The 25,285-nt window shown below is 42.7% G+C and overlaps 1 protein-coding gene across 1 annotated transcript; it reads right to left on the bottom strand.

Annotated features, from left to right (window-relative positions):
- Positions 1 to 334: 334 nt before the first annotated feature.
- mindy3 (MINDY lysine 48 deubiquitinase 3) lies at positions 335 to 25,128 on the bottom strand. The gene is made up of 16 exons (XM_033639567.2): positions 25,019 to 25,128; positions 24,216 to 24,555; positions 23,799 to 23,878; positions 23,314 to 23,374; positions 22,991 to 23,215; positions 22,754 to 22,805; positions 21,876 to 21,990; positions 21,520 to 21,593; positions 21,307 to 21,386; positions 21,019 to 21,089; positions 19,235 to 19,315; positions 8,572 to 8,644; positions 6,451 to 6,523; positions 3,489 to 3,576; positions 2,547 to 2,618; positions 335 to 1,363 (listed from the first exon to the last, which is right to left on the bottom strand). Exons 2-16 carry the CDS (start codon positions 24,307 to 24,309, stop codon positions 1,214 to 1,216), a joined length of 1,389 nt encoding a protein of 462 aa, XP_033495458.2. The 5' UTR covers positions 24,310 to 24,555; positions 25,019 to 25,128; the 3' UTR covers positions 335 to 1,213.
- Between the last annotated feature and the right edge of the window lie 157 nt (positions 25,129 to 25,285).

Here is a 25,285-nt window from a genome sequence, read left to right as displayed (position 1 = left end):
TTCTTTGTAGAGCCATGGGGGCATGCAAGAAAAAAGTTTTCTTCTTGACTTCAACGTAACACGGGATGAGTTACTGATATACTAATGATCGTTTTGTGGTTGAAATATTCCTTTAACTCTCCATCAGTGTCTTGGAGATTTAGCGAATCACTGATTTAGAGTCTCTGGGGACACAAAACACAAGTTGGTGTGTGACTTTGAGTTAAGGGGATCCAGATAGACCTTGGACATCCTGAAACCCGAGGCTGTCCATTGTCGAGATCAGGATATTTATGAGAAAAAGACACACGGAGGCGGACATCTATGATTTTAAAGCTACCAAACCACACAACAATTTGAACAAAAAAGTGTTTATTCCAGAACCTTTGAGTGTGATAATAAATACATGAACACTTCTCCAACATCCTAGTGTGGTGCACGAAACACAAACACACAAACATACACACACACACACACACACACACACACACAGAGCACGTAAACCAGCTTCATCTTGATGAAAACACTGAAGAAACCTCGTGTTCACATCTCCAGTTCTCTGCGTCTGGGTTGGTCCCTTTACGCTGTAAACGCTTGTCAGTGAGTGTGATGGTATGTGTATGTGTGAGTCCATCTGTGTGTGTGTGTGTTCTTATATGTGGAAGGCTTTGGTAGGTTTTCCCTCGAACAGTCCTATAGCTGGATTAACAGTAGTGTTTCACAGTCAACTGGCTGTACATGTGGTTCAGCGTGTGTTTCGGTGACACACTTGAGCTGCTGAACCAAACCAGTTTGCTCCCTAAACAGGTTCTAGCTGTCTACTGCTTACTGTAGCAGAGGTGTCGGCACAGAGCAGAGCTGTAAAAATAAACAGTCATTCATTTTTTTTTTTTACTTTTCTTAAATAATTATCAACATCCTGCATGTCAATTACAAGCCATGAACAGACAATAGCATGAACTGGAGAGGTGAGTTGGATTTTTTGTGGAATGTGTGAGTGAGGATGGAAGAATGGATCTCAGGCATTATATGTATGTTAAGTCCACAAAAGTGTCTCAGTCTCTTGTGTGCAGTTGTGTTTTTCTCATTCATCTGTGTTGTTTCTGTGCATGTGTGCCAATAGTTGTAACCTGCTGACCTTTCAGGGTCAGCGTGCAGAGGGGAAGCCGGAGAGGGGTGTGTGGAATAGTAGTGGTCCATCCACGTACACAGGCACACACAAACTGTGTAAGTGCTAGTTCAGTGACGGGGAGCGGTCAGTGGTCCACAGCAGCTCGATGTAGGGCCACTTGGTCTGTAGGCAGCGCTTGACTGGAGTGTCGTCTGTCCGAACCATGGGGTCCTCAAAACCCAGCACCAGAGCTGTTCCCTCCACGTACTCTACCTGAAAACACACACACACGTAGGTCAGTGTACAGTTAATGCAGAGTAGAGCTCCAAGTCTTTTCCTGAGCCTGGTTGGGCCTGACTCCACCTGCTGGGTTTGCCGGGAGAGTGATGGAACAACAGAGCAATATAGTGGAGAACCAGGGGAGAGAGCGCGTGCATGAAAGAGGGATGGAAAATGACAGAGAGGCTGCAGGGTGACTTGGTTGGCAGTGTTTGCTTCTGCTTCCCCTGCAGAGGGAGAGATGTGCAAAACATGCTGTGGAGAGTGAAGACATCATCTGCGCAATGCATCTTCATAAACCAGAATGTGCACTCCAAGACGGAAATACACAGAGGGGCACAGCCTGTTCTGCTGAACCTGTAGTGTGAGACGCAGAGCCAACAACAGACTATTGAAATAACAGGAGGAAGAACACAATGAAAATTTTCTGGGCTCGATCAAAGCTCTAATGCAGAGGTAACTAAACACACACTTTACTCCATCAATCTCTTCTCACACACTTCCTCTGAAGGGGTCAGGGTTGAGATGCCATAGATGGATGCAAGTATACAACAGATACTCACACAGCAGCTGCAGGGGACTGCTGCCGGCAGGTCTGTTATTCCCATCTGGAGCTATGGGAATGGAATCATCATCATAACCTTATAGGCGCCTTGCTGCCATGTGCATGCGTGTGTGTAGGCGTGTGCTTTAGTGTGGGCACACATGTGGTACCATTCTTACATTTTCAGGTAGCGGTATGGAAAAAAATCTGCTTTACAGACTAGACAAAGTTGACAGATGAAGAAAGTGATATTCCTGAGTACCAGGCTTTTTGCGCAGCCACCAACTACATCCAATGACAATCATCCATCAACCTAAGCTTCCTTAATAGGCCTGTGTTTGAACATTTATCACAGCGAGGCCGCTGACAGTGGCCTCCGTGTTGAAAGGACTTGGAGAAATAGGAGGCTAAGCCAGGGTTTTTGGATGGATGGACAGGCTATTAGGCTCGCAATAGCTACTGTTTATTTTGGAGTGGCCGGCCGTCTCCAACTGTGTGTGCGTGCGCATGCATGTGTGTATAAATGATGACAGGAAAAGAAGAGCAGTAGTAAGCTGAGAGACAGAGAGAATATGAAAAGGAACCACCACCATCAGCTGCTTTGACAAACCTGTACATGATATAGTGTCTTACCCTCTCATTGTGGTTGGACTGTTTAAGCCCATTGTAGTGGTAGATGGGAAATGAGTCTGGGATTCCTGAATCCTGAAACACAGGCGGGGAGCAGAGAGAAAAAAAAAGCAATGTTGTTCAAGAGTCTCTGGGCAAACTGTTCTCACAGAGATTGGAGGTAAAGAACCACAGAGGCAGAACATTTTTGAATTGAAAAGTCAAACCGACACATCTCTGCCTGTAACCAAAGCTTAATGTTAAATCCCATGTGTTCAATTTTAAACATGCGTGTGTGTATTTGTGCACTAAAACAAAGCCCAAACTGCAGTTACCAGAAAACACCCAACACTAGAAAAACGTCCGAACAATGACATTGAGCCAAAACACTTCCCGTGACTTTGGCCTAAAGGTGCAAAATGCTAATAGGGTGTGTTGTCTACGAGCGTGTCCAGCCTCTTATGTTTATAAGCCTATATATGAAACCCTAACCCTCACCCCAATCCCACATGTGTCTGAGTGTGTGTGTCCAGTTGGCTAATGGTAGTATAATTTCTTTGCGGCTCGGGGCCGTTCCTCTGGTGAGTCCCTAAAGCCCTGATCACTTTAACACAGTTCCCCTCTATCTCTCCCTCTCCTGTCTTCTTCGTTTGCTCTGCCTCATAAAAGCGTCTTACCGCTCTGTGTAAGCTTCTCGGCAAGTAACGTCACATGATGGTGAACACACGCATACATTTCACATGAGACACCACAGGAATGTTTTGGGCATAAAAACCTTTGATTTGCGAAAACAGCTCTCCACATAAGCTTGGGAAAAAGACATCAGTGTCACACATATGTGTGTGTGTACGACTCTTTGTCCATGTGTTTTAGCTGTGATATGGATTGTGTGACTGGTGGAAGGTATTCGTCATGCTGTGTGTATGACTTTGAGGTGGAAGTCTACTTCTGCTCGCACACACGTACCTGATCAGGGAAAAACTCCAACAGGAACGGGCCCAAAAGAATTATGCCCAAACTCTCTGGATCCAGCTTAGTCTTCACCAGACTGACACTGAGAAGGCACAGAAACAGAGATGGACAGGAAAGGACGTAAATAAAAGTGAGCAGAGGAAAACAAATCAAGAAATCCAGAGAGAGAAAACATGAGTCAAAAGAGAAGGGATTTGGGGGGAGCCATTGGTTCAGTTCAAAAACACAAAAGGAATGGTCTGCGATGTCTTGTATGTGTATGAAAACCGAGTCAAATTTATGATCAGCTCATCACTCAATATGGACCCGTGTTTGGTGCGTGCCTGCATGTTTTCATGAATATCGTGGTGCAACTAAATATACCTCTTTCCAGACATTCCTGCGTGTTAGATCAGTGTTATTATTATTCCACCGTGATAAAAAAATCTGGTCCGATTGCCCTTTTAAGGCAGCGAGGAGAGAAATGGAGTTTATGCCAAGACACAGAGGGAAAGCAATGTTTTTTCATCCATCGATTTTTACAAGTAGCATGTGAAGCCGGACAGCATAGAGAGCAGACAGCGACCCTGCTGAAGTGTCACTGAGCAACACTGTAAATCCCTAAAAGCGTCAGTCAACCTTCTGCTCCCTTTACAGGGAAGTGAGGGGAAGAGAACACCTCCTCAGGGGTGAATAAAATATCTCGTTTTTATATCAACAAGTGGTTTTGTGTCGACGGGGATCAAGGGAATCGGTTGTTTGCGGTGGGTTTGCACAGCATCTACTGCGTGACTGGATATGACTTCATCGTTTAAAAAATGGACTGGACACGAGATCGTGGTGCGAGCAAAAGCCTTTTCTGATCATGTCACAGTTAGTGGTTGTGTCCAATTTATCCTCGTGGGTTGTTATTTAATCATCATGTCTGCAGGGACTGGTGTATATCTATCATTAGTAACTGTGCATTGTCTTCTGGAAGAATTACACAAAGACAGTGAATAACAATCTGTATTGTTACATTTGCTAGAATTGTCTGGCATTTCAATCTGTTAATAATGCTTAAAAATGTCACTAAAGTCACGTTTACATTCACAAAATATTCAGTTTTTTGCCCTTATTCTGAAAAACACAGTATTCCTACTCAGCTGGCTGATGAAAATGAATATTTCATTTATATTCCTGTTAACATCCAGCCATGAAAACTCTTATTAATGTGCCTTAAAGGATAACTTCGGTATTTTTAAACCTGGGCCCTATTTCCCCATGTGTATGTGTGCGTATGATTCGTAGGTACAACTCGTTTTAAAATTGGTTCAGTATTGAGGGAGGCGGATGCAGCCGGCAGCCGCGAGGTAGATATGGGGGCAAATGCGTCCCGTATAAGTTTGCGCATTACAAGTGCTTTTTTTCGCCACTGACCGGTTCAGATCGCCAGTGTTATCTCTGTAAATAGCATAACCTGTGAGCTAGTTCAGGCAGTCAACTCGAGCTGCGCTGATTCATACACACACGTCATACATCATCAACCAACACACCCTCCCAAGTTGGTGCCATTTAAGCTGCAAAATCTTCCCAGCTCTCCCTTTCGTTTTCTATGCTGCTGCTGCCTTGCATCAGTACTGCCTCTTGCTCTTTCAGCCCCATGTTCCCCCCAGCATCCACCTGCAGGCTCTGCCTAAGGGGGGAGGATATGTAATCATCACTCCCCAATATCTCATGTGAACATATCTGTGGGGAGCAATGAGGCCAGAGTCTAGATGCCAAACTGTAACCATGTTCTGCTGATAAAATTAACATTTAAAACCTGAGTTGTCTGACTGAAATTAAAAATATTGTCATATTTGGAATAATAACGTGCATTTAAACGTAGTCATTGAGTGACAGAGGATTGGATATCCAAGATTTGCTCCATAGTAAATGGCAGAGTGACATTGTGGACACAGTAATTATACCCACAGTGATTTATATGGGTGTAAGAACACATCTTTGTATTCCTGTCATAACGTTAACATAACAGAAATTAATAATAATATTTTTGATTAATTCATGTTTCAATGCTATTATGCAGCACATCTGGCTGTTCAGTTTGCAAATTATTTCATTAGAGAGCGATTATTTGATAGTTCACTAGAATGGTAATTAGGCATTCTATCTATTTTGTGGATCTGCATTTAATTTAAATCAAACTTTAAAGTTTAATTCCATAGAAAATCACAATAAACATTCCTGTAGCTGTATCCTGACTTTTGCTGAGAACATTCAGTGTTCACAAAGTTGTTTACCACAAATGATCGCAGCTGATGGCCACTGGTCATGGGATATGTAGGACTACTAAGTCACAGGCAACCTGAAAACAGTTTGCACTCATCTTCAAAGAGTGATGAAAGACTTTGATTTAGTACTCCTAGATACTTAAATTAATCACCCCCCTCCCCGAGCACTAAAGATGCTACTTTTTCACATGGTGGAATCCCTACAATAACTCTCTCATTGTGTGGTAAGGAATGAGACTCGCCTGTTTGCACTGGGAGTCTCCCCCCAGTTTGCTATGTTGTTGTTGTGATCTATCGCCCATCTGGGGGTCTGCGGAGCAAATCAGTGGTCCAGTTACTTGGCCGAGGCCCACGTCTGCAGCGTTAGGGCTTACTATTCCGCAGATGAGAACGTGCTTCTGTTTGAAGCGGCACTTTAAAGCATTTCCTCCCTCTCACAATCTTTCTTCCTGCAGTTAATGATCTCCTCCTAAGCCTCTGATTCTGACTTTCTTTCTTTTCGTCTTTCTTTCTTCCTCAGCTTTTATAGTGGGCTCTCTCTGGTCCTACTTTATAGTAGCGTGGTAGTGAAACATGAGCGCAGGGCTGCTGACCTGGCCTGGCCGTGACTTAGGAGTTAGAACTTTAGAAGCTCTACAGGTGCCGCACACACACAAGCTGAAATTCACACACAAACATAAAGCCTTAAACATGCAAGCACTTACTACTCGGGCTCTGAGACAAGGTCAAGGGCTTTCATCACGTCCTCGAGCAGAGACTCTGGGATGAAGCCATTATCTAGAGAGAGAGGGAGAGGAAGAGACATAAAGTGGGGCTGATGCACTGGCTGACCCCGCACAGAACATAAAATACAGGCTTCAGTTAAAAACCAGCGGAAGCCTTCACCTACATATATGGCACAAGAAGTATTTACATCATTGGCCCTGGGGAATGAACTCAACTGACACAACTAAATGAAAAAAAAACCTCACACACATGCGCACACACACCTTGTCCTTTCTCTCTGACCTACATTCCATGGCTGTGATGATTGCTTTACCTGAGAGGAGAAGCTTTAAACACTAACATGTGTTTTTGCCCCAAAGAGTATTTCTGTGCGTCTGAGCACTTACCGATTTGTCTCCTTTAAACCTCAGCATGTGAGCCTGTGTGGCCTCTTGTTTAGATACATACATAAACCCCTAGTGTGTCGTGGAGATTAACTGACAAGCACTCTGCTTGTCCGCTCTCAAGCAACTCAATCTCAGCCTTCTCAATGCAAGATGTTATTTTCGCAGAGTGACAATTGACAGTCTGGCAGCCAGCACAGACACACACACACACACACACACACACACACACACACACTTTACACAGAGACAATGACAAACACCATATATTGAAGAACATCCTGAGACAGTTGGTTGCTGCGTGTGTATGTGTGGTGAGTCACTGTAGTGCATGTGAATGCATCTGGCGCCCCTTTTCCACAACACAGGGAGCTGTGCTGACTCTACATGTGACACAGACAGATTTACGGGCCTTTTAGTGTGCTGCTGGCAACGCCATGTGTCTATACACTGCGGTGTGCAAATGTATATGCACCATGTAGAATACATCCTCTTTGCATGTGTGCATAAATGTGCTTTTATGTGTGTAGATGCACCTACTGTGGCCCATGCATGTGTGTATTTGCACAAGTGTGTGTGAGAAAAGACCATATGGCTTGCAGAATGTCCTGGCAGATGATGGGAGAAGTGGATTTGAGAATATGCAAAGCTGTATTTGGTGCAACAGGAAAAGACAGATGAAGAACAAGGAAAAGAAAAAAAGATGACAGACAGTTCAGTTTACATATTTTGTTGTCGAACTTGCTGGAGCAGGCGAGGCTGCTTTCAGCTGGTAGGTTTTATCTCACTACAGTGTTTCGCACCACACATGCAGATCTCTACAAATCAGCATGTTGCTCCAGTGAGCCTGATTGTGAATAATGTTGTTTATGGCGACAGAGCACAGCACACTTCATTTCACAATAAAAACTCATAAATATGAAGGTACTCATTACGACAGGTCCTCAGCTGAACACTCTTGCAACATGTGTAGCTCTAAGTGTGTGATGTTAACATGCTCATGTTCTGTATCTCTCCCTCTTCTCTCTCGTCTCAGAAGAAAAGCATTATACAACAGCTGCTTGGACTAAATGCTTCATTTGAATTCTCTTTTTGTGCCTAAGTGCTCATGAACACACGCAAACACCCCACCCTGTAATCTTGAGGCGACACAAATGAATGCTGCAGACTTCATCTGACACGATGATATGTCCTCTCTTTAACTTTCTACTGACTTTATGTCACCCTCTGTTTCCTTTCCCTCGCCTTTTACCCCAGCCACCTGGAAGTGACAATACAGGAGGCATGGGAAAGTGAGGAGGAGAGGGACAGAGCGGGACGGTTGACTCAGCTGTAAGAGGAGCTGATCTCACCAACCTAAACAACAACAGCGGAGATGAGAGGAGAGAAACAGGCCCTCGTCCTTCCTGCAGAAGAAAATAACGGAGACGAGAAGAAAAGACGAGGCGAGGAGGGCAGTGGAGGTTATGAATGCATCTGCTCAACGAGGGAGTAGGCAAGAGAAACACAACAGGGCCAGGATATTGTTTGATCAGTGTGTGTAGCTGTGTTAGAGTGAACGTTTGGATGAATTACAGTACATCAGTGTGTCAGGATTTTCAGATAGCTGATGCACTAATGAGCGAATACTGGTCTGTAAAAACTAGTGTGCACAGGGTGAAGGGCAGGAGTGCAACAACATAATAATAACGCATACACTATATACTCGCTCATTACCTTCAGGATCGAATGACTGGAAGACCCTCCTTGCCTGTTCTGATGGAGACTCTGGACCTACCAGGGACATCTCCTATAAGGAGGGAGAAACAGAAATATAGGAAGAAATGTATGAGAAGGAGAAGAAAGAGAAGAGAAATAGGCGAGCAATTGTGCATGACATCATAAAGAGATCTGACCTAAAAGAGGCCACATAAGAGAGTGTTGCAGTAAGACAGTGAACAGACGGATCGAGCAGGGAGGGGAGGAAGAATTAGATCACATTGTGGCTTCATCAGTGCCGAAACATTAGAACAACCATCTAGATCTGCTCACAACTAACAGACTTTGATTGTTCTTGTCAAGGTTTAGAAGCACTAATGTACAACACACTGGAGTAGAGCAGTCAGCATATAGCATCATCCATTACAGCAGCTTGCAATGCTCTGCGAATGTACATTGTGTATGCATATGTGTGCGTGACTATGTGTAATCGGTGGGGCCAGCGCAATCACTGGAACCCATCGGGTTATTAACTGATCTGCTGATAAAGTTAGACGGCTTGTTTTCACTCCAAACACACAATCAGGAAATCAAGTCTTACATATACAGCCCGTGATTTATGACAAGCTCTACAGTGTTTGTTTGTTGGTGGAATTTAGAAAGAGCAGTGTTGGCAGGGAGATCAGAAATTGGGGTGTATGTGCATTTAGAAAAGGCCGATGCCCCTTTTGACTGGCCTGCGATGTAGACGTTGATTAAATGAACACTTCCTTGTTCTCTCTACACTACGGGCCTCAGCATGCTTCAAATAAAATGCTTGTCAGATCATGTAACAGCATATAAAACCCCCTCAGCTCACATTCATCCAATGTCTGCGTTTGACAATTTTTGTAACCTTTTGAAACAGAAAATCTGTCAAACATTATCTGGGCCTTTTCCATTTTTTATACGACTACTTCCATCACTTTTCAAGTGTGCAAAATGAATGCCACAGAGGAGAAATTATCCAAAAGTGTGCATGTGTAATCCCCAATTTTAAGACTCATTGTGCTGAAACCATAGACACATGAAAAACTGCCATGTTTGTTTTGAGCATACAAAACCCTTAAAGCCTCAGTGTGTAAAAATGATGAGTAACAGTGACATCAGCGGTCAAATTCTAGATTGCAGCGCTCACTCGCTCACCCCTCCCGTCGGGTAAGTGACGGTGGCCTCGTAGGACAAAAAGCCTTGCACAGACAGAGATGGCATCATCCACGAGTTTTTCAAGTTTTTCAGGAGTAGGCCTATCTAGCGATGAGGTGAATATTTATTTAGGAATCTAAACCATGTTACGATATTGTAGTGACCCTGCATCAAATGTTCTGTTATAATGTCAATGTTCTGTGAGTTAATAGCATGTTTGGGATTGTATGAGTATAAGTAGGGGGGCGGGGTGCGAGTGTGATGGGAATGAGGGCTGTGTGAGTGCGCGTGCTGGTGTGTGTATGAGCGAGCTGGAGGAGAGAGCAGGAGTGCACAGTTGGAGTTACAGCTAAGTTCTTGTTTGTTGGTTGTTTTGGTGTAGTTACGGCCAACAGTAACCTGTACTGTTCAGTAATAAACGGTGGTTTGCCAAATAACTGCGTCATCCTTTCCACACGTCCCGGCGGACGTTACAATATGTTATAGCTTACCAGTGAGATATAAGTTATCTGTGAGATATAACGTTATGTTAGGAGTGCTTTATTTCTAATTGTTTTGGTAACACAAGCAAGCATTAGCACAGTAATGCTAAAGTAACACGTTTATGTGATAGTCACGGCACAGTGCGGCAAATATAGGTTGGTACTATTATGATATATGCGTCTCCAGAGTGTTCTTCCACAGGAGTTCTTTCCACCTGGAATAAGCAACGCTGATATTCATTCGCGTTTTGTCCCGTCCTCGCTTATCTGATGGCGTGGTTTCCCTCTTACGGGGCAAAACATATGTGTGGTCCTCCATTTAAAGTGCGACAGAATCATAAAAGTACAAAGCAGGTTCACACAGAAGCGCCCCGGATTGAGCTTCACCTTCTGTCTCCAGTGACGGCAAGTTCTAGGTAAACGCAAAAGGTGAAGCGTGTATATCCCTTTCGGCCACTGTATTCAAATAAGGCGACGCAAGAGCGCAGCCTCCAGCATACCGCGCCCTGCCTGTGTATATATAGAGAAATCATTCTAAGCCTGCGAGAAAGCTTCCATTTGTATGTGAATTGCATTACACTTTAGTAAATATATATTTATGAAAGCAATAGTTTATATTTGCTAATAAACCATGTAGATTACATATTGTAACTTTAACTCTCTAAACCCACAGACCTGTCACAGATCACATGGGAGCGTTTCTCATGCCCCCTCCTACATTTTTAAGCATTATCTGACATCTCTAAACTTACTGTCAGATCTTGTCCAGAGCTCACAGTAAGTTAAACAGCTGGATAATCATCAGTTTAGATAATCAACAATGTAAGCAAACAATGATAAGGAGTGCAAGTGTCAGAGATCCTTACAAATATACTGCATGATATAACCATTTAACCATTTATTTAGAAGAGATCGCAGGGATGAGGATGAAATAAGATACCTCTCAAAAAGATGGCTTTTCAGCCTAAACTGTCAAACAGACACACACACTCATGCAAAGTGTGTAGGCGAGAGTCAGAGGGTTCTCACTGTTCTTCCTGATGAGTGAGGGAGGGAGTGTATTTATGACAACGAAGCGCTGGACAAACACACTATGTTTTTGGAGAGTAAGTGATCCCTGCTCATCTCCTTTAGCTGGCCTTTATTAAAGCTTGAGCCTCTGATCCACGCAGACTGCTTAAGGTTTCATGGTCCACTTATTACCGTGTTCAGGGTCTTACTCGGGGGAAGAGGGAGACAGAACGGGGGAGAGAGGGGTTTAGGGGGGACACATCGACAAGAGATGACTCCCAGCTGCCGGCTCTTCAGATGCAAAGGAAAACACGCACAGGCCGGCGAACACGCGCTCACACGCAGTTCTGTCACACAGAGTGTAGCAAGGTCCTGGTGTGTTAACATTACAGGCTACATAAATCTGACGGTAGATTTGTCATTAGCCAGATATGTCTGTGTTTCACTTACAGGGGTGGACAAGGGTCATTTTGCTGTCCCAGGAGGAATTAAGTGCTAAAAAAAAAAGCGTCTTAGTGGTTGACTGCATTCTAAATATGAATGTGTGTGTCTTAAAACATGAACTGTAGCTAGACCATTACTTATATTACATTTATAAACAGCATACCTTAACTACAAAAACACATATCTCTTCCCAAAGTGATGAGAAGCTTAATCGATCTTAGGCTGCCGTATACAACCCCTGTAAGTCCAGTGTGTCTCATGAAGCACGGCTCGACTAACACGGTTTATTGTCTTCCAGAGCAGGATGGACACAGTCTGCGTAAATCACCAGGTAATACCACAGTTACAATATGTCAACACTCCACCGGAACACTTGTAAGTGGTCTTCAGCAGACAAAACAACACAAAACATACCATTACTGCTGAACTATACATGCGAACATTAGGCTAATGAACACATGAAAAAGACAGTGAGTCACATGAGCATAAGATCATACACAAACACGCAGACGCACATAATGGGAACAGGAATTACGTGATCACATGTGTGATGACAGGTCTGCCTGGCTCTCTTTGATGTGTGTTTTATTAGAGGCCCGAGGAAGATGCTGCTGAGTTGGAAAACATGTCATGGAGCTAACACACTCCGCAGGGAAGGTGTGTGTGCAAGTGTGTGTTTTTGTGTCTCTGCGTTTCTTTCCTCTCCACAGTGTGTGTGTAAGTGACTGCATGACTGTGTCTGTGTAAGAGAGAGAATCTGTGCAATAATTAGACCTGTCCCCTGCCGAAATTTGTTTGCTTATACCCGAATACAAGCTGGCGTGCTGTTCTCTGGATGTGTGCAGATATTCATGCTCCTGCAGAGATGCAGTACAATGATGCACACTCACACTTTTGCACTGATGCCAGGTCCTTTGTAAGTGTGCCTTATGAAATCAAGGAGCACATTCCAATCCCCACAGTCTTACTTTTTTTTTGCACAAACCCTTGACCCCCTTAACAGAGCAACAACAAGCTACCCTACATAGGAACAAAGCAAGAACAACACATGCACCACTCTGATGACTTAAATACACAAAGTAATGCAGACCATTTGCTCTGAGCAAAACAAGAATACATTTGCTGGCATCAAAGATGTCTTGTTTAAGAGCCAACAATTTCAAATGACCATAAAATGCTTTGGTGTAAGCAGGGGTGTTTGTGTGTCTTTGCAGTTAAGTCACGAATACTGACACATCCAGACTTGTCCCATTGTCCCGATTAAATCTGCACTGTACTGTCTGCACTATACAGTGTGTGTTTGTGTGTGTGAGCCTGGTTTTCTTATCATTGGACCAGATTTCCTGCATCACACCCTGCTAGATAAAGAACCAAGCTCTGTATGTAACCTCTATATCGTTTGTGTGTTTTTCGGGGGACTCTACTGGCCACTGCCTGGACATTCACCTCTAGCCATCTGCACTTCTGTTGCTCTCTCCTCACTGGGCCACATTTCCGATGCGGGGTGCGAAGAAAAATGAAACAGAGAAAAGGACCCAGTACCAAAATTAAACAGAGTAAAGTCAAGCCTCATAGGTTGACAACTCATCCCCAGTAGGCCTCTTTCCTCTGTTGTTTCTATTGCTCAGCTCTACCCCTTTTTACCTGCCTTTCCTGTGCTAAGTAGCTACTCTACTTTTGGAGTATTTCCTTCCCTCTAACCCTTGACTTTTTCCTCCATTCTTACTTCCCTTCTTTGTGCTTTATCTCCTCATGCAGGTAGGTACTTCAGGAAAGACAGGTAGGCATAGTACTTTACTAGAGTTACTCTTTCTTTCCCTCCGGTCCAGCCAAAGAGCTATTGTGCATGCTGAGAGGCTCTGAGTGGCCATAGAGTGCGTCTGAAGGGATCGGTTTCAAGACAACAAAGCAGAGGTCTTGGACAGTGTCTCCTGCCTTGTTCCTAGCAGGCAGCGACAGCCTCACTACATGACAGCCTAAGGAGGAAACTGAGGAGGGAGTCTGTGTGTGAGGGCTTGTTATACAGAGTGTATGTGTGCTTGTATGTGTGTTTGTTTTGTTCACCTCAACTAGCCTGTGTCCCGTGTGATTTGGAGTACAGAAAACCTTGGAAAACCTATCTCTCTCGCTACATAAGGAGTGTCTGCAGGATCTACTGTATGTTTGTGTGTGTGTATGTGTTTCAGGTGTGACAGACAGGACAAAGCTGTGATTTATGGAGCTGTCTTGGATGAGAAAGACTGTGTCTCGCTATAAAAGAGAGGCGACACCAGAGGATAGTTATATAGCGTAATGATGGGTCCTATAACAGAGAACGACACACAGGGGAAAAGGGAGAATAATGCAGCACACACACCGACACAGACAGCTTTTCATCCTACGACAATGGCCCATGGTCTGACCTGTCAGAGATTATTAATGACTGTTAATGTACACCGCTTTGTTGTTTTGCATTTATGTGTGGCCCGCACCCTCTGATCATACTAAGGACAGAAAATAATCCTCTTTTACAGAAAGCACAAACTTCATTTCAGTACACTGGGGGGGCATACAATGGTGTATAAGAAGCTGGGGGAAGGGGGTAATATTCTGAGAAAAAACTCAAAATTTCCAAGATTAAAGTCATGAATTTACAAGACAAAAATAAAATAAATTCATAACTTTGCCAGAAAATACTAAATAAATACAATAGCTTTTTTGGATGCTTGGTTATTTTGATTGAAAAAAAGAACTCTCTGCTTTCAGAGCATTCACTCATTTTCTGTTGCCGCTTATCCTGTTGTGGGTCGCTGGGAGCCTATCCCAGCTGACATTGGGCGAGAGGCGGGCTACACCCTGGACAGGTCACCATACTATCACAGGGCTGACACATGTGCATTAGCGCTCCAAGTGACAATTGAACGGCCTCGGGCTGCCCTTATCAACTGCGTGATCTCAAAAATGCTGTACAATTTAAAACTATGGGGCTTAAGTATAGAAACTTTGGGATTCGTGACCCTACATGTTAAATCACGCTGTCACAACATTATTTTTCTTGCCCCACTTGCCTGGTGTTATTGAAATGTATCAGACTCAAACTATTCAGACATAATTCAAGCTAGCTGGCATACATGGAGGAAGAGACCGAACTTGGGGAGAAAATGAAGAAATGTATGTGATGGTAAACAAATAGTTAACAATTGACGCATAGCTACGCAAAGCAGAGCTACATTACATCAACAGCTACAAATCTTATGTCGCATTATATAGAAGGTTATCCACAGGAGATTGCTCTAACAATTAGTTTTATACCACACAATAAAATGCCATGCCTTTTCCAAAACTCTCAAGGATTTTTACTAATTCTATGACTTTTCCAGGTTTTCCAGGACCATGGGAACACTGCTGTTAGCTGTATAAACAACGCAAAACACAAACAAAAGCTTGTAATGTAAAAAATGGAATAAAACATGGACAAATGGACCAAAAGTGAAGTCCAGGCTTTACTGAGCAAATATATGACGGTGGAAATACAACATGATTTTGACTGGTCAAAGCAAAAGTGATGTTGCTATATCAACTGCTTGGCTGGCAGCTTATAGTACAGCAATTCAGTGTTGTTATTGGTGGCGCAAATGCAAAATGAGAAAAAAAAGAAAAAAAAAAAGGCCCTGAGGTTATGTAGGTTTTAGGGATGCTCCCCAGTGGGCAGTTCCTCTCAGGGAGTCCCCAGAACTGTTTCGTCCGAAAACGTCTTTCGACCCCTAAACAACTTCTAATGACAGAGGAAGGTTGCAGGATGGAGTCAAAAGCTCTGGAAAAAAGGTTTATTTTATTACCCAAATATTTCTAATGTTACTATAATTATTTTCAACGATATTAACCCTGCCATATTGGCAATATCGTAATTTTACTGTGGTTTTGCCGATAAAGCCTCACTGAAGGAAAGTGACCCACATTAACTTGTGTTATAAGTTCCTGCTCCTAACCAGTCCATGAAGGACATTCTGCAGACAGGCGCTGGAGTCTTAAGGGACACAAAGCGCCACAGCGGCTGCTCTGTCTCCTAGTAAATCACTGACCCTGAACACAACTACTGTACACATACACACACAAAACACACACATGTAACTCCCTTGAGAAGCAGAGATACAGCCTGTGAACCTCATCACTCAGTGAGAGGAGAGGAAAGAGTGATGAGAAATGTCACAGGAGGACCCCCCCTTTCCTGAGTGACCACTGCACCACTCTTTAAAGTGCATCCTTCCTTTCTACTTCCTTTCTTCCTCTTTCCTTCCCATGAGGGACCAATAATCTGAAGAGGTTAGCTGAGGTGCACAAGGGAATCCTTCACTTGGGCAAGCAACCTACTGCACACTGGAGTGAATAGTTACTTCAAAGACAAGAGGAGGAACAGGAAGGAAGAAAGATTCTTTTTTTTTTTAATATACTGCACGATGTGTCTCATACATCACCCATCCCTCTTCTCCTTCACTCTCTGTCTGTCTTTCTTCCTTTTTCTCCTTCCTCTGGCGTCTCAGAAACTCTTGTCCAAAAACAGATCCCATTACATGCCATTATACACACTCAGCTTCTTTCTCACATGCACACACACACATTAATACAACCAAGGACACAGAGTGCGGGGGGTGTTGTGGGTAGGGATCAGAGATGGTGGAATGGCCTTTGTGTAGGTAGATTAGATAAAAACACTAATGCTATTAAGCTGATGGTCTGAAAGCCACAGTCACACACTGACAGTGGCCTGGGGGAATACACACCCGTCCCCAATGGCAGACAGAAGGAGCCGCTGACACATCAGAGGCGGGGATCAGGTTTTCTGCTTTTGTGGGGATGGCTCCATATCGGAGCTAAAAGCTACATAACCAGGTAGCGTGTATTTTTGTATCACCAAGCCTGGGAAATCGCAGTGTGCTTCAAATTAGCTCCAAACATAGATTTCCTTTCAAGGAGGACAGGGTCACACTGAGTGCGTTCTGCCAGCAGAGCGCCCTTGCCCCAAGTCTTCCCCCTTCAGCTTGGGCTCAAAGTTGTAAAGGCGGCTAAGTGTAGCGTCAGCCATATACGTCACTACATATGCATGCGTGTGTGTGTTCAAGAGTGTTCCCAGTCTCCAGTGGGACAAATGGATCCAGATGGGAACTCTGGAATCACATTCCCTACAGGAAGCCATCCACCTGAAACCACACACACATACGCACACAACACTAATGCTAATCAGGATTAGGTTCCCTGTGCTCTGGAATGTGTGTGTGTGTGTGGTGTGTATATGTGAACATGTCACTAGTGCCGGGGGAGTTGTAGCAATCGGTAAGTCATCAGTACATGCATGACGACTTTGGTTCTTCACTGAGCCAACACATGATCCACTCTCCTAGCAGGCCTGAGCGTAATGCATGTAACTGAGCTTTTAATCAATGGTATATTAAGGGTGTGGCGTTATGATGGAGATGATTGCCTGGGATTTTTCTGCCTCTCTGGTGCCATTTTCACAACAGCAGGGAGAATCGATTTGCTACAACCAAACCTGCCAGCTTTACTGCTTGGGCTACAGCAATGTATCATGTTACATGCTCACCGATAGAGATGATAAACATGCTTGTTTGAGTGCAAACTGGATGAGTGTGTGCACATGTATACACACACATCCCAACTGGCACAGCGATCTGATGATTCAAACTTCTACTCAAGAGGTAAAGTTTCTCTCAAAGTTACAACAGCAAGGTTGACCTCAATAAGGGCGTGCATTCGATTATATACCCTGTGGTGTTGTGTATATTTGAGTTGATGTTGTAGGATGTTTTCAGGAACCCTTTTAAGAAGTCTAGATATTTTTCATGCATTTTGATCATATGAGGCTGGTTCCAGTTTTCTTTCCTGGACCGTAATTCCTTGCACCCAAATGCTACTTTGATGTGGTACTTTCTGATGGCTCAATTGTGCATTCTGCAGCTCAGAATGTTACATATTTGTCAAACACATGCCTCCAGAAAGCAACAACTTTAAAAGAGTAGTCATCCAGCTTCTTTGCAAGTCATTGTTAGTACTATAATATGGGTGGAGATGGGATTTTTGTTTAATGTTACTGACATGTAAACGATTAATCTACCTATAAACCAGACACTGGGTGAACTGTTTGTTGATTGCTGTCAATGTGGTTACGTACTAATATGGAGAATGACCCAGAAAAACATTGAGGAGCAAGATCCTCACTTCTTTCTAGTCAAATGTCTTGCCTTTTTGGTATTTTGAACCTCTCCTTTTATCTCTTAACATCTCCTTTCTGACGTTCATCTAAAGTCCAGTCAAACAACAGCGTGTTGTCTTATTCCATGCTTAATTATTTCTCAAACTAAGCAGTTGCTCTTAAATCATAGTCCACTTTTCCTATTCTTAATGCTACAGTTGGTAACTTTTATGAAAATAACTTTGTGTAATATGTGGTCGACTGCATCCACCATGGCTGCCATGTTGGATGCAGTCCACCACAGTACTAAGCACCTCCCACCAGCCAGACCAACTTCCTTGTTTTACAGCTAAACTGTACAATATAATGTGTTTCTGAAAACATTTGATGTGAGAATTAGGCAATGCACTTACAGAATCTTTATTAATATTTGATCAGCGCTGCCTTTGACAATTTGACCACAGTTCACAAGCTGTGATTGACATGATTGAAAGCTGCGCTAGAGACTCCTCAGCTCTCATTAGTTGTTCTTCTTCCACATGCAGTAAGGCCATTAGAAGTGCTACAGGGCAATAGAGTAGGCAAAGGAACATCATATATTTTCACAGATGATCTGTCTCATTTAGTGCTGTGTGAACATAGAGACAATTTCAGCAAATATGACATTTGTTTATAAGTTTTTAACATTTGTTGAGATGCTGTGGAAACTTGAACATGAAAATGCTACAAGAACTGTTTGTGATTTAGTTCCTGAGTTTTGTTTCAGCGGCTTCTTAGTTCCCAGGACAAAAAAAAAATCTTATGAACAAGTGCCAGGACAGAAAAATGTGTGATCTATTTTGTTGGAATTAACCTGACAGTGAAGGTAGACAGCGGTACTGTTGTAAATGGAGGCTCTCACTGGAGTTCAAATTCAGCAGTTTACATCACGGTCATATATTATGAACTACACATTGTTTAGTTGATCACAGATGGCTGAGAAACTAAAATCGTGTTTTCGTGAGAGTGAGAGAGCATGAAGATGAAAAGTGTGTGTGTGTGTGTGTGTGTGTGTGTGTGTGTGTGTGCCTGCACTTGTTAAGTTCTTCTTTGGAAACAGAGCTTTTCTTTCCTCCTCAATGCTGGATAGGTGAAAAGCCAAGAAACAGCCCCGGCCATATATGACTATCTCCTGCGCTCATTTCTCCCTCCCCTTTCTTTCAGCCTCTCTTTTCCCCCCACATTGATATCTGACCGGCACTATATTAAATCTTTTAAGCGCATTCCATATTTTGGTTTTTCAAACCTGCTGAGGAGACTTGGCTGATGTTACACACCGTGTGTCTGTGTGAGTGAAATGTGTGTTGCTTATAGATGAGCGTATTGAACTTGCCTTGGTGAAAAACACAGAGAGGTGAGTTTCACTGCCAAGGATCCAAATAGGGAACTTTGGAGACTTGAGGAATGCCCCGACCTGAGACACACACACACACAGAAAGGAATGTGTAAAGAATGAGTGTCTATTTATAGTTGTTTTTATCAGTAATTGTTAAAAGGTTAACTTAAGTCTTTTTCATGAAGAACATTAATAATTCAACAGAGATTACATGACACAGCATATGAACAGTAGGGGTGGGACAAAATGTCATCAAGGGAATATATTGTATTACGTCCTCTTGGGATACATCGTCAATGAACTCGTGCCAAATATCGATATTTTTATGAAAACATGCAGGCCCTCTTAATGCATTCCCCTGCCAATTTGACTTACCAGAGTCACTACTTCATGACTCCTCGTGGTGGTACTTATGAAATGAATGAGGGTAAAGTGAATGGGAGTTAACTAACTTCCACTGGTAAAGAAAATCACAGGGGGGAAAATGGCGGACAGTGTGGAATTGGACAGCGGTGGAAAACAAACTAAAGTGAGAGTCTAGGTCCACCTTGACTTTTACAACATAGATAGGGCAGACAATATCAATAAAGACTATAAGATTTGCAACAACTGTCTAGTGAAAATAATGTAAATGGGCAACACAGTGAACATGTATAGCCACCTGATTCATCATAAAACAGCTAAAGCTACCACACCTGTGTTAATGAGCCACTAAGCCAAGACTCTAATGTACCTTTTACACATTGTTTCAACTCAGTTGTCAAATTCTGTGAAACGGACACAGCAACACAGTAAATACATACATAATTCCTGATTTCTTTTTGCCTTTTAAGGGGTAATTTCTCTTCTGCAGTTACACAGAATCGTCATGTATCATGGAAGATTGTCTTGCAATGTATCTAGCATCACTGTATCGTGGTACCATTGCCATCATAGGCAACATGATAGTATCCCATTGTGAGTTACTCTGTGATTCCCACCGCTAATGAGCATCATGTTGCTCCTCTGGATCCTTAACAAATAGTACTACGTAATGAAATGTATATTATCAATATCAATACACAGCTAATTTTCACTTGGCTCTTCTCTTATTAGTCGTTGGCTATTCTTCATATGCAGCTTGAACTTTTCTTACAGGAACAATAAATCAAATATATAAACAGTGCACATATGAGCCGACCTCTTCTGATTTGATATGACTTGGTCTCTTAAATCACTTTTTAACAACTCTCTTTGGCAACCATCTACTTGCTATTAACTTTTTATAGCTGCTTACTTTGCTTATTTACAGAGTTCATGTCTCACTCCAGCTTTCTCTGGGCTTGCTTATTTTGGCAATAACAAATAAATAGCCAAGATTCCTGTTGTTCCTTCTTGATAACTAAAATGTGTCATGCCACAAGTATTTATAAGTCTCCTTTGTAACTTATTTTTGGTAAATTTGTGTTTAGGTAAATGTGTGCCAGAAAATAAACGTAGTGAGAAAGAGCGAGACAGGGATTACAGTTAGTCTGTTGGGACTCAATTGTCCAAACACATATTTTCACACGGGAGCTCTCACTGAGGTTTGTGTTCACACGTTGAATTGTGTCCCACACAGTCACAAGTTAACAGCATTTGTGTGTTTATTTGTATTCTCTTGGCATGTACAGTGGGTGTTCATATCAATTAATAGAATCTTCATCAAAAAATAAAAACATCCACAAATCCTCTGTGTATCTGCCATAAAACTATTGAACAATTTGCTTTTACATGTTTTAAGAACCTTTGAGCATCTGTACCTTGCAGTAGCGTAGTGATTCCATGAGCGTGAGGAAGCCAACTGATGCCTGTTTATGAATACCATGCAGTTCTACAAGACAGGGAGAAAAAAGGAGCAGCAGAATTGAAATAAGTTAACTTGCGTCAAACTGGCATTAATTTGTGCCTTTTGTGCTGTGGGATTTAAGAATGATTGCCCTCTGGTGGATATGGTTTTTAGTATGAGGCAACAAAATTGAGCTCTGTGAGTGTGATGCATGTGCATGTGTCTGTTGTGTGAATATGCAGTAACTTTGTGGGGGTCTTACTCATGCCAGAGCACTCTCTGTCTCCATCCCAGACATTAGAGACAGCGTGGCCAGTTACAAGGAGGTTCACCAGGCTCTGGCTGAAAAGAACGATAAGAAAGGAGAAATCAGCAGTTTCAGAGGAACTATAAGGTATCCTGTATCCTGTATGCTTTGCCACACAAGAATGACCTTGCAATGATCTATAACTCTACAAGAGAAGTGTTTTTATACCTGCCGTGGCCATGCACAGGGTCTATGAGAGGCTCCATCGTGTCCTGGATCTCATTTCTTATATTCTCTATGCCCTGCACAACAGAGATAAATGTGCATTTAATTTTTGTGTATTTGAACATAGATAGAACACACAGGAAAACATTATTTAAAATGATATAACATACTCATTAAAAGCTCATTAATAGAAGAAAAAATCTTGTGTTTCAGGTTTTTAAAAATATCATTTCTTTATCACCTCATTAAAATTACTTGATGAATATGTACCATCAGAGACAACATCCTCAATCTCATTACTTCCTATCAGTATTCAAAATGTCTATCCATTTCTCTATCTAGCTATTTCTTCTTTTTACCTTGGTGAGGATGACGGAGTAGAGGAAAAGCAAAACTCCACAGCACCCCCTCCAGGTGTGGTAAAGAGACAACACCTCCTCTCTGAGACCAGACACTGACATTACGGTCCGCTTACTGCAGGTGGGGAACAAATGTCAGGTTGATTAATGAAACACTCAAAAGACAAAACATTAGTTTGGTTTTAGGATCAATAAGACTGATGTATTAATTGTATTTATACCCCCAGGTTGGTTAAGATAACTTTCACACTAAGGAAGAAATCAATTAAAAGCAACAGAGGGCAAAGAAAAATGTGATATTGTCTATGTGGAGCCACTGCCTCCTTTTGCTCCACCCTGGAAGCTTGCTAGTGAGGTTGTCCGTCTTAGTTAGCATGCACTTCTTCACTGTGAGTCAGCACTGTTTTTTTGCTGACTGTGGTCTCAGCTGCCAGTATAGTGTGTGATGAAATTTCAATATTCCTCTGGCAAATGCAGTTGTGCATACACTTAGTTTGTGCGTGTGTGACAGACAGTATGTGTGTAAGAAAGGTAGTGAGAGGTAGTTTTTTTTATTAGGCAATCAGTGAAAAGTGCTGAGTCAGCAACTTTTGAGCAGAGTGAAATAGCTAATTCAATGTGAAAGCCAATCCTTGCAGGCTAGATGAATCAAATAGCACCCCTCCCCTCGCCTCCGCTGACACTATCTTCAGAGAAATATGTAGTTCTCTATCTCAGTACTCCATATTGGCAATTGCCAAAACAAGGATTTGTGAGGTAATCCCTCCAGAAACCCACAGTATTATCTAATGTCAGGATTATCTGCCTTGAGGAAGAGACAGTCATGAGTGTAAAGATGCAAGGTGTTATCTGCAGTGAGAATATTAAGTGCCACTTACTGGAGAACACTGTGAAATCGCTCAAAGCCAAGGTCCTCGGCAGCCAAAGCAGCTACGCACAAGAAAACATACACACACTGTAGTATTGGAGCATGTCACAGAAAAAGTCCACACTGTTAAAACGTTCATCGTTAAAAGTTACTAATTTTGCTATTAAAGGTTAAGATGAGGCTTGGGTGAAAAAGTGAGCATTTGTTTGTGCACTGTCATTCTGTATGTGACAGACGTAGGACTCACTGGGTTGCTGTTCCTGTGGGGGCTGGCTGCTCTCTGGTGCTGGCATGTCCTGCGTTTGCGACTGTGACTGTGTCTGTGTCTGCGTCTGTGTGTTAGTATGTGTGCTGGTATGAGGGCTTTGTCCCTTGGCCCAAGTCACCAGGCAGAACCCTGTGGAGGGACTGGAGCAGGCTGACTCCAAGATTTCACTCAGTGTGGAACACAGGGCTGTTTTCTGTTCCTCCTCTAACAGACAAACATAAAAAATGCATGATTTAACAAGCCCTACAACGACATGAACAACAGGAAAAACAATGGTTTGGACTTTTCTGTGGAGAATATACCTGTCATCTGTCTCCAGTTGGGACTTTCTCTGTTGAAGAGAATGTTCTTTAAGAGGAAAGCCTGCAAAGAAACACAATTTCAGTCTCTAAATTTGCAGGAAAAAATTCTATGGTGCGATATGCTACACTTGCTTGTCCGTTTTGACAGACTTTTAAGACATTTTGTTATATATGATCAACCCTGTATCTGTCAAATCAGCATTGCCACCAATGTATATACCTATAAGACCCTAAGATGCTGATTCCAAGTCAGTCTGCCATTTTTAAAAGCTAGCTCACTGTAAAATCCCCAAGTGATCTTGTGGAAGATCTACATTCTGAGATAGTGCACTGTTGCAAACTAATTCTTCACAATATAATTTTAAGCCCTTCCACCTGCTGAGAATGTTCTTACTGAGGTCTTTGGGGGCTCAATAGTTAGGGAATATAAAGGAAACTGAGACTGAGCTCTGATAATACTGCAAAGAGGTTGAATTAGACCATACCTGGACAGGTGCAATGACAGCACACGGCCCTCCTTCAAACTGCTCCAGTGCCGTCTGCTCATTCTCACAAAAAACAAATCCTGTGGTAAAGACATAGACAAAAACCTTAAAAAATTCATAGAAATAAAAAGCATTTTAGACACTTCAACTCTCACACATTAGAGCTCCACAGGTTCTTGCATGCTCACATTGATCGTCCAGATTATGATCATTCTAACCTCATACACAACAGCATGATATTTTACTGCTTATCTAAACTTCAGCTAGAGAGGATGACCCAACAAAAGAAATCACCTGCTGTAATCTTTGTTAGAATTAAAACCTGGATACACTTGGCTCCCCACTGCACATGGATGAAAACCCTGCTCTACAAAAACCTTCTCATTCGTATCATCATACTGAGACAAAGCATTATACCTTGGGTCCATCTACGGAAGATAGAGGCAGACACTCCTCCACTGGAGGGTCTCCCCCAAACCAGATCCACCACCTCTTTATTTAACTCCGACATGACAATTTTTTTTTACTGCTGGTGAGTCCACAGGCGCTCCTTCTTCAGTCCCAACAGCCAAAAGGGGAAAAGAGAAGTCTGTTGAGGCCAACTTGCAAGCCCTTTCCGAGGATGATAGTCCACTTCTCTCTGCAGGTCGAGCCTGTGGCATTGGCCACAAGCTACCTGTGTTGCACGACACAGTCTTCCCTTAGTGGCTGGCAGCAAACTGGCGGGTAGGAGTGACATCAACGTAGCCACACTAGCCTGCAGAGTAACGGGACAAAGGCATACGCTAATGTCACTGCTTATAAGGGAGCACAATTTTTAGCACAGATAACTTCATTGCATATCTAAGGCGACAATGGTAGTTTGTACATCAGTGTAATGCCACAGACTCGCTCGTATAATTAACATACGAGAAGGCTAACCGTAGCGTTAACGTCAAATAGTTACACCGGATGGTTAGTACTGACAGTGTGGTAACGGTTAGCTTTTTCTGTGGAGGCGTTGTTACCTTATTAAACTGTTTAGAAAAAACTGTGTCAGTGAAATGTATTAAGAGCTGAGTTGGACTGGTAATGTCACCAGTTAGCATTAGCATCACTACTAGCAGCTAATCTTTCATTGCTTTGTCATTCAGTCACTACTTACGGCACAGCGATGCCGATAACCGTTGTATGAATTCATACTGTATGCCATTAGTTCGATAACGTTAAAGCTTAATTACCTTGTTAGACAGTCGAGTATTGGGATTCCGTATTTATTATATATTTTGGTAGCAATTTCACTATCAACAGCGTCTCTGTCATTCGTTTATTTACAACAGAATTGTAAAGAAAAAAACGGTGCGTACATTTGACGTGACTGCCCATTGGTTGAAATCAAGAAAGTTCCAGATGCGTCAAGGGGTACAGCTTCAACGCGGTATCTCATTGGTCGAGAGACTTGTCAATCATGATGAGCACCCGCCCACAAACAGGGAACCGTTTAATTC

Source organism: Epinephelus lanceolatus, chromosome 10 (genome assembly GCF_041903045.1).
Source record: "Epinephelus lanceolatus isolate andai-2023 chromosome 10, ASM4190304v1, whole genome shotgun sequence".
NCBI lineage: Eukaryota > Metazoa > Chordata > Actinopteri > Perciformes > Serranidae > Epinephelus > Epinephelus lanceolatus.
The sequence above is the reverse complement of the archived record's forward strand: the minus strand, read 5'-3'. Positions and strand labels throughout refer to the sequence as shown.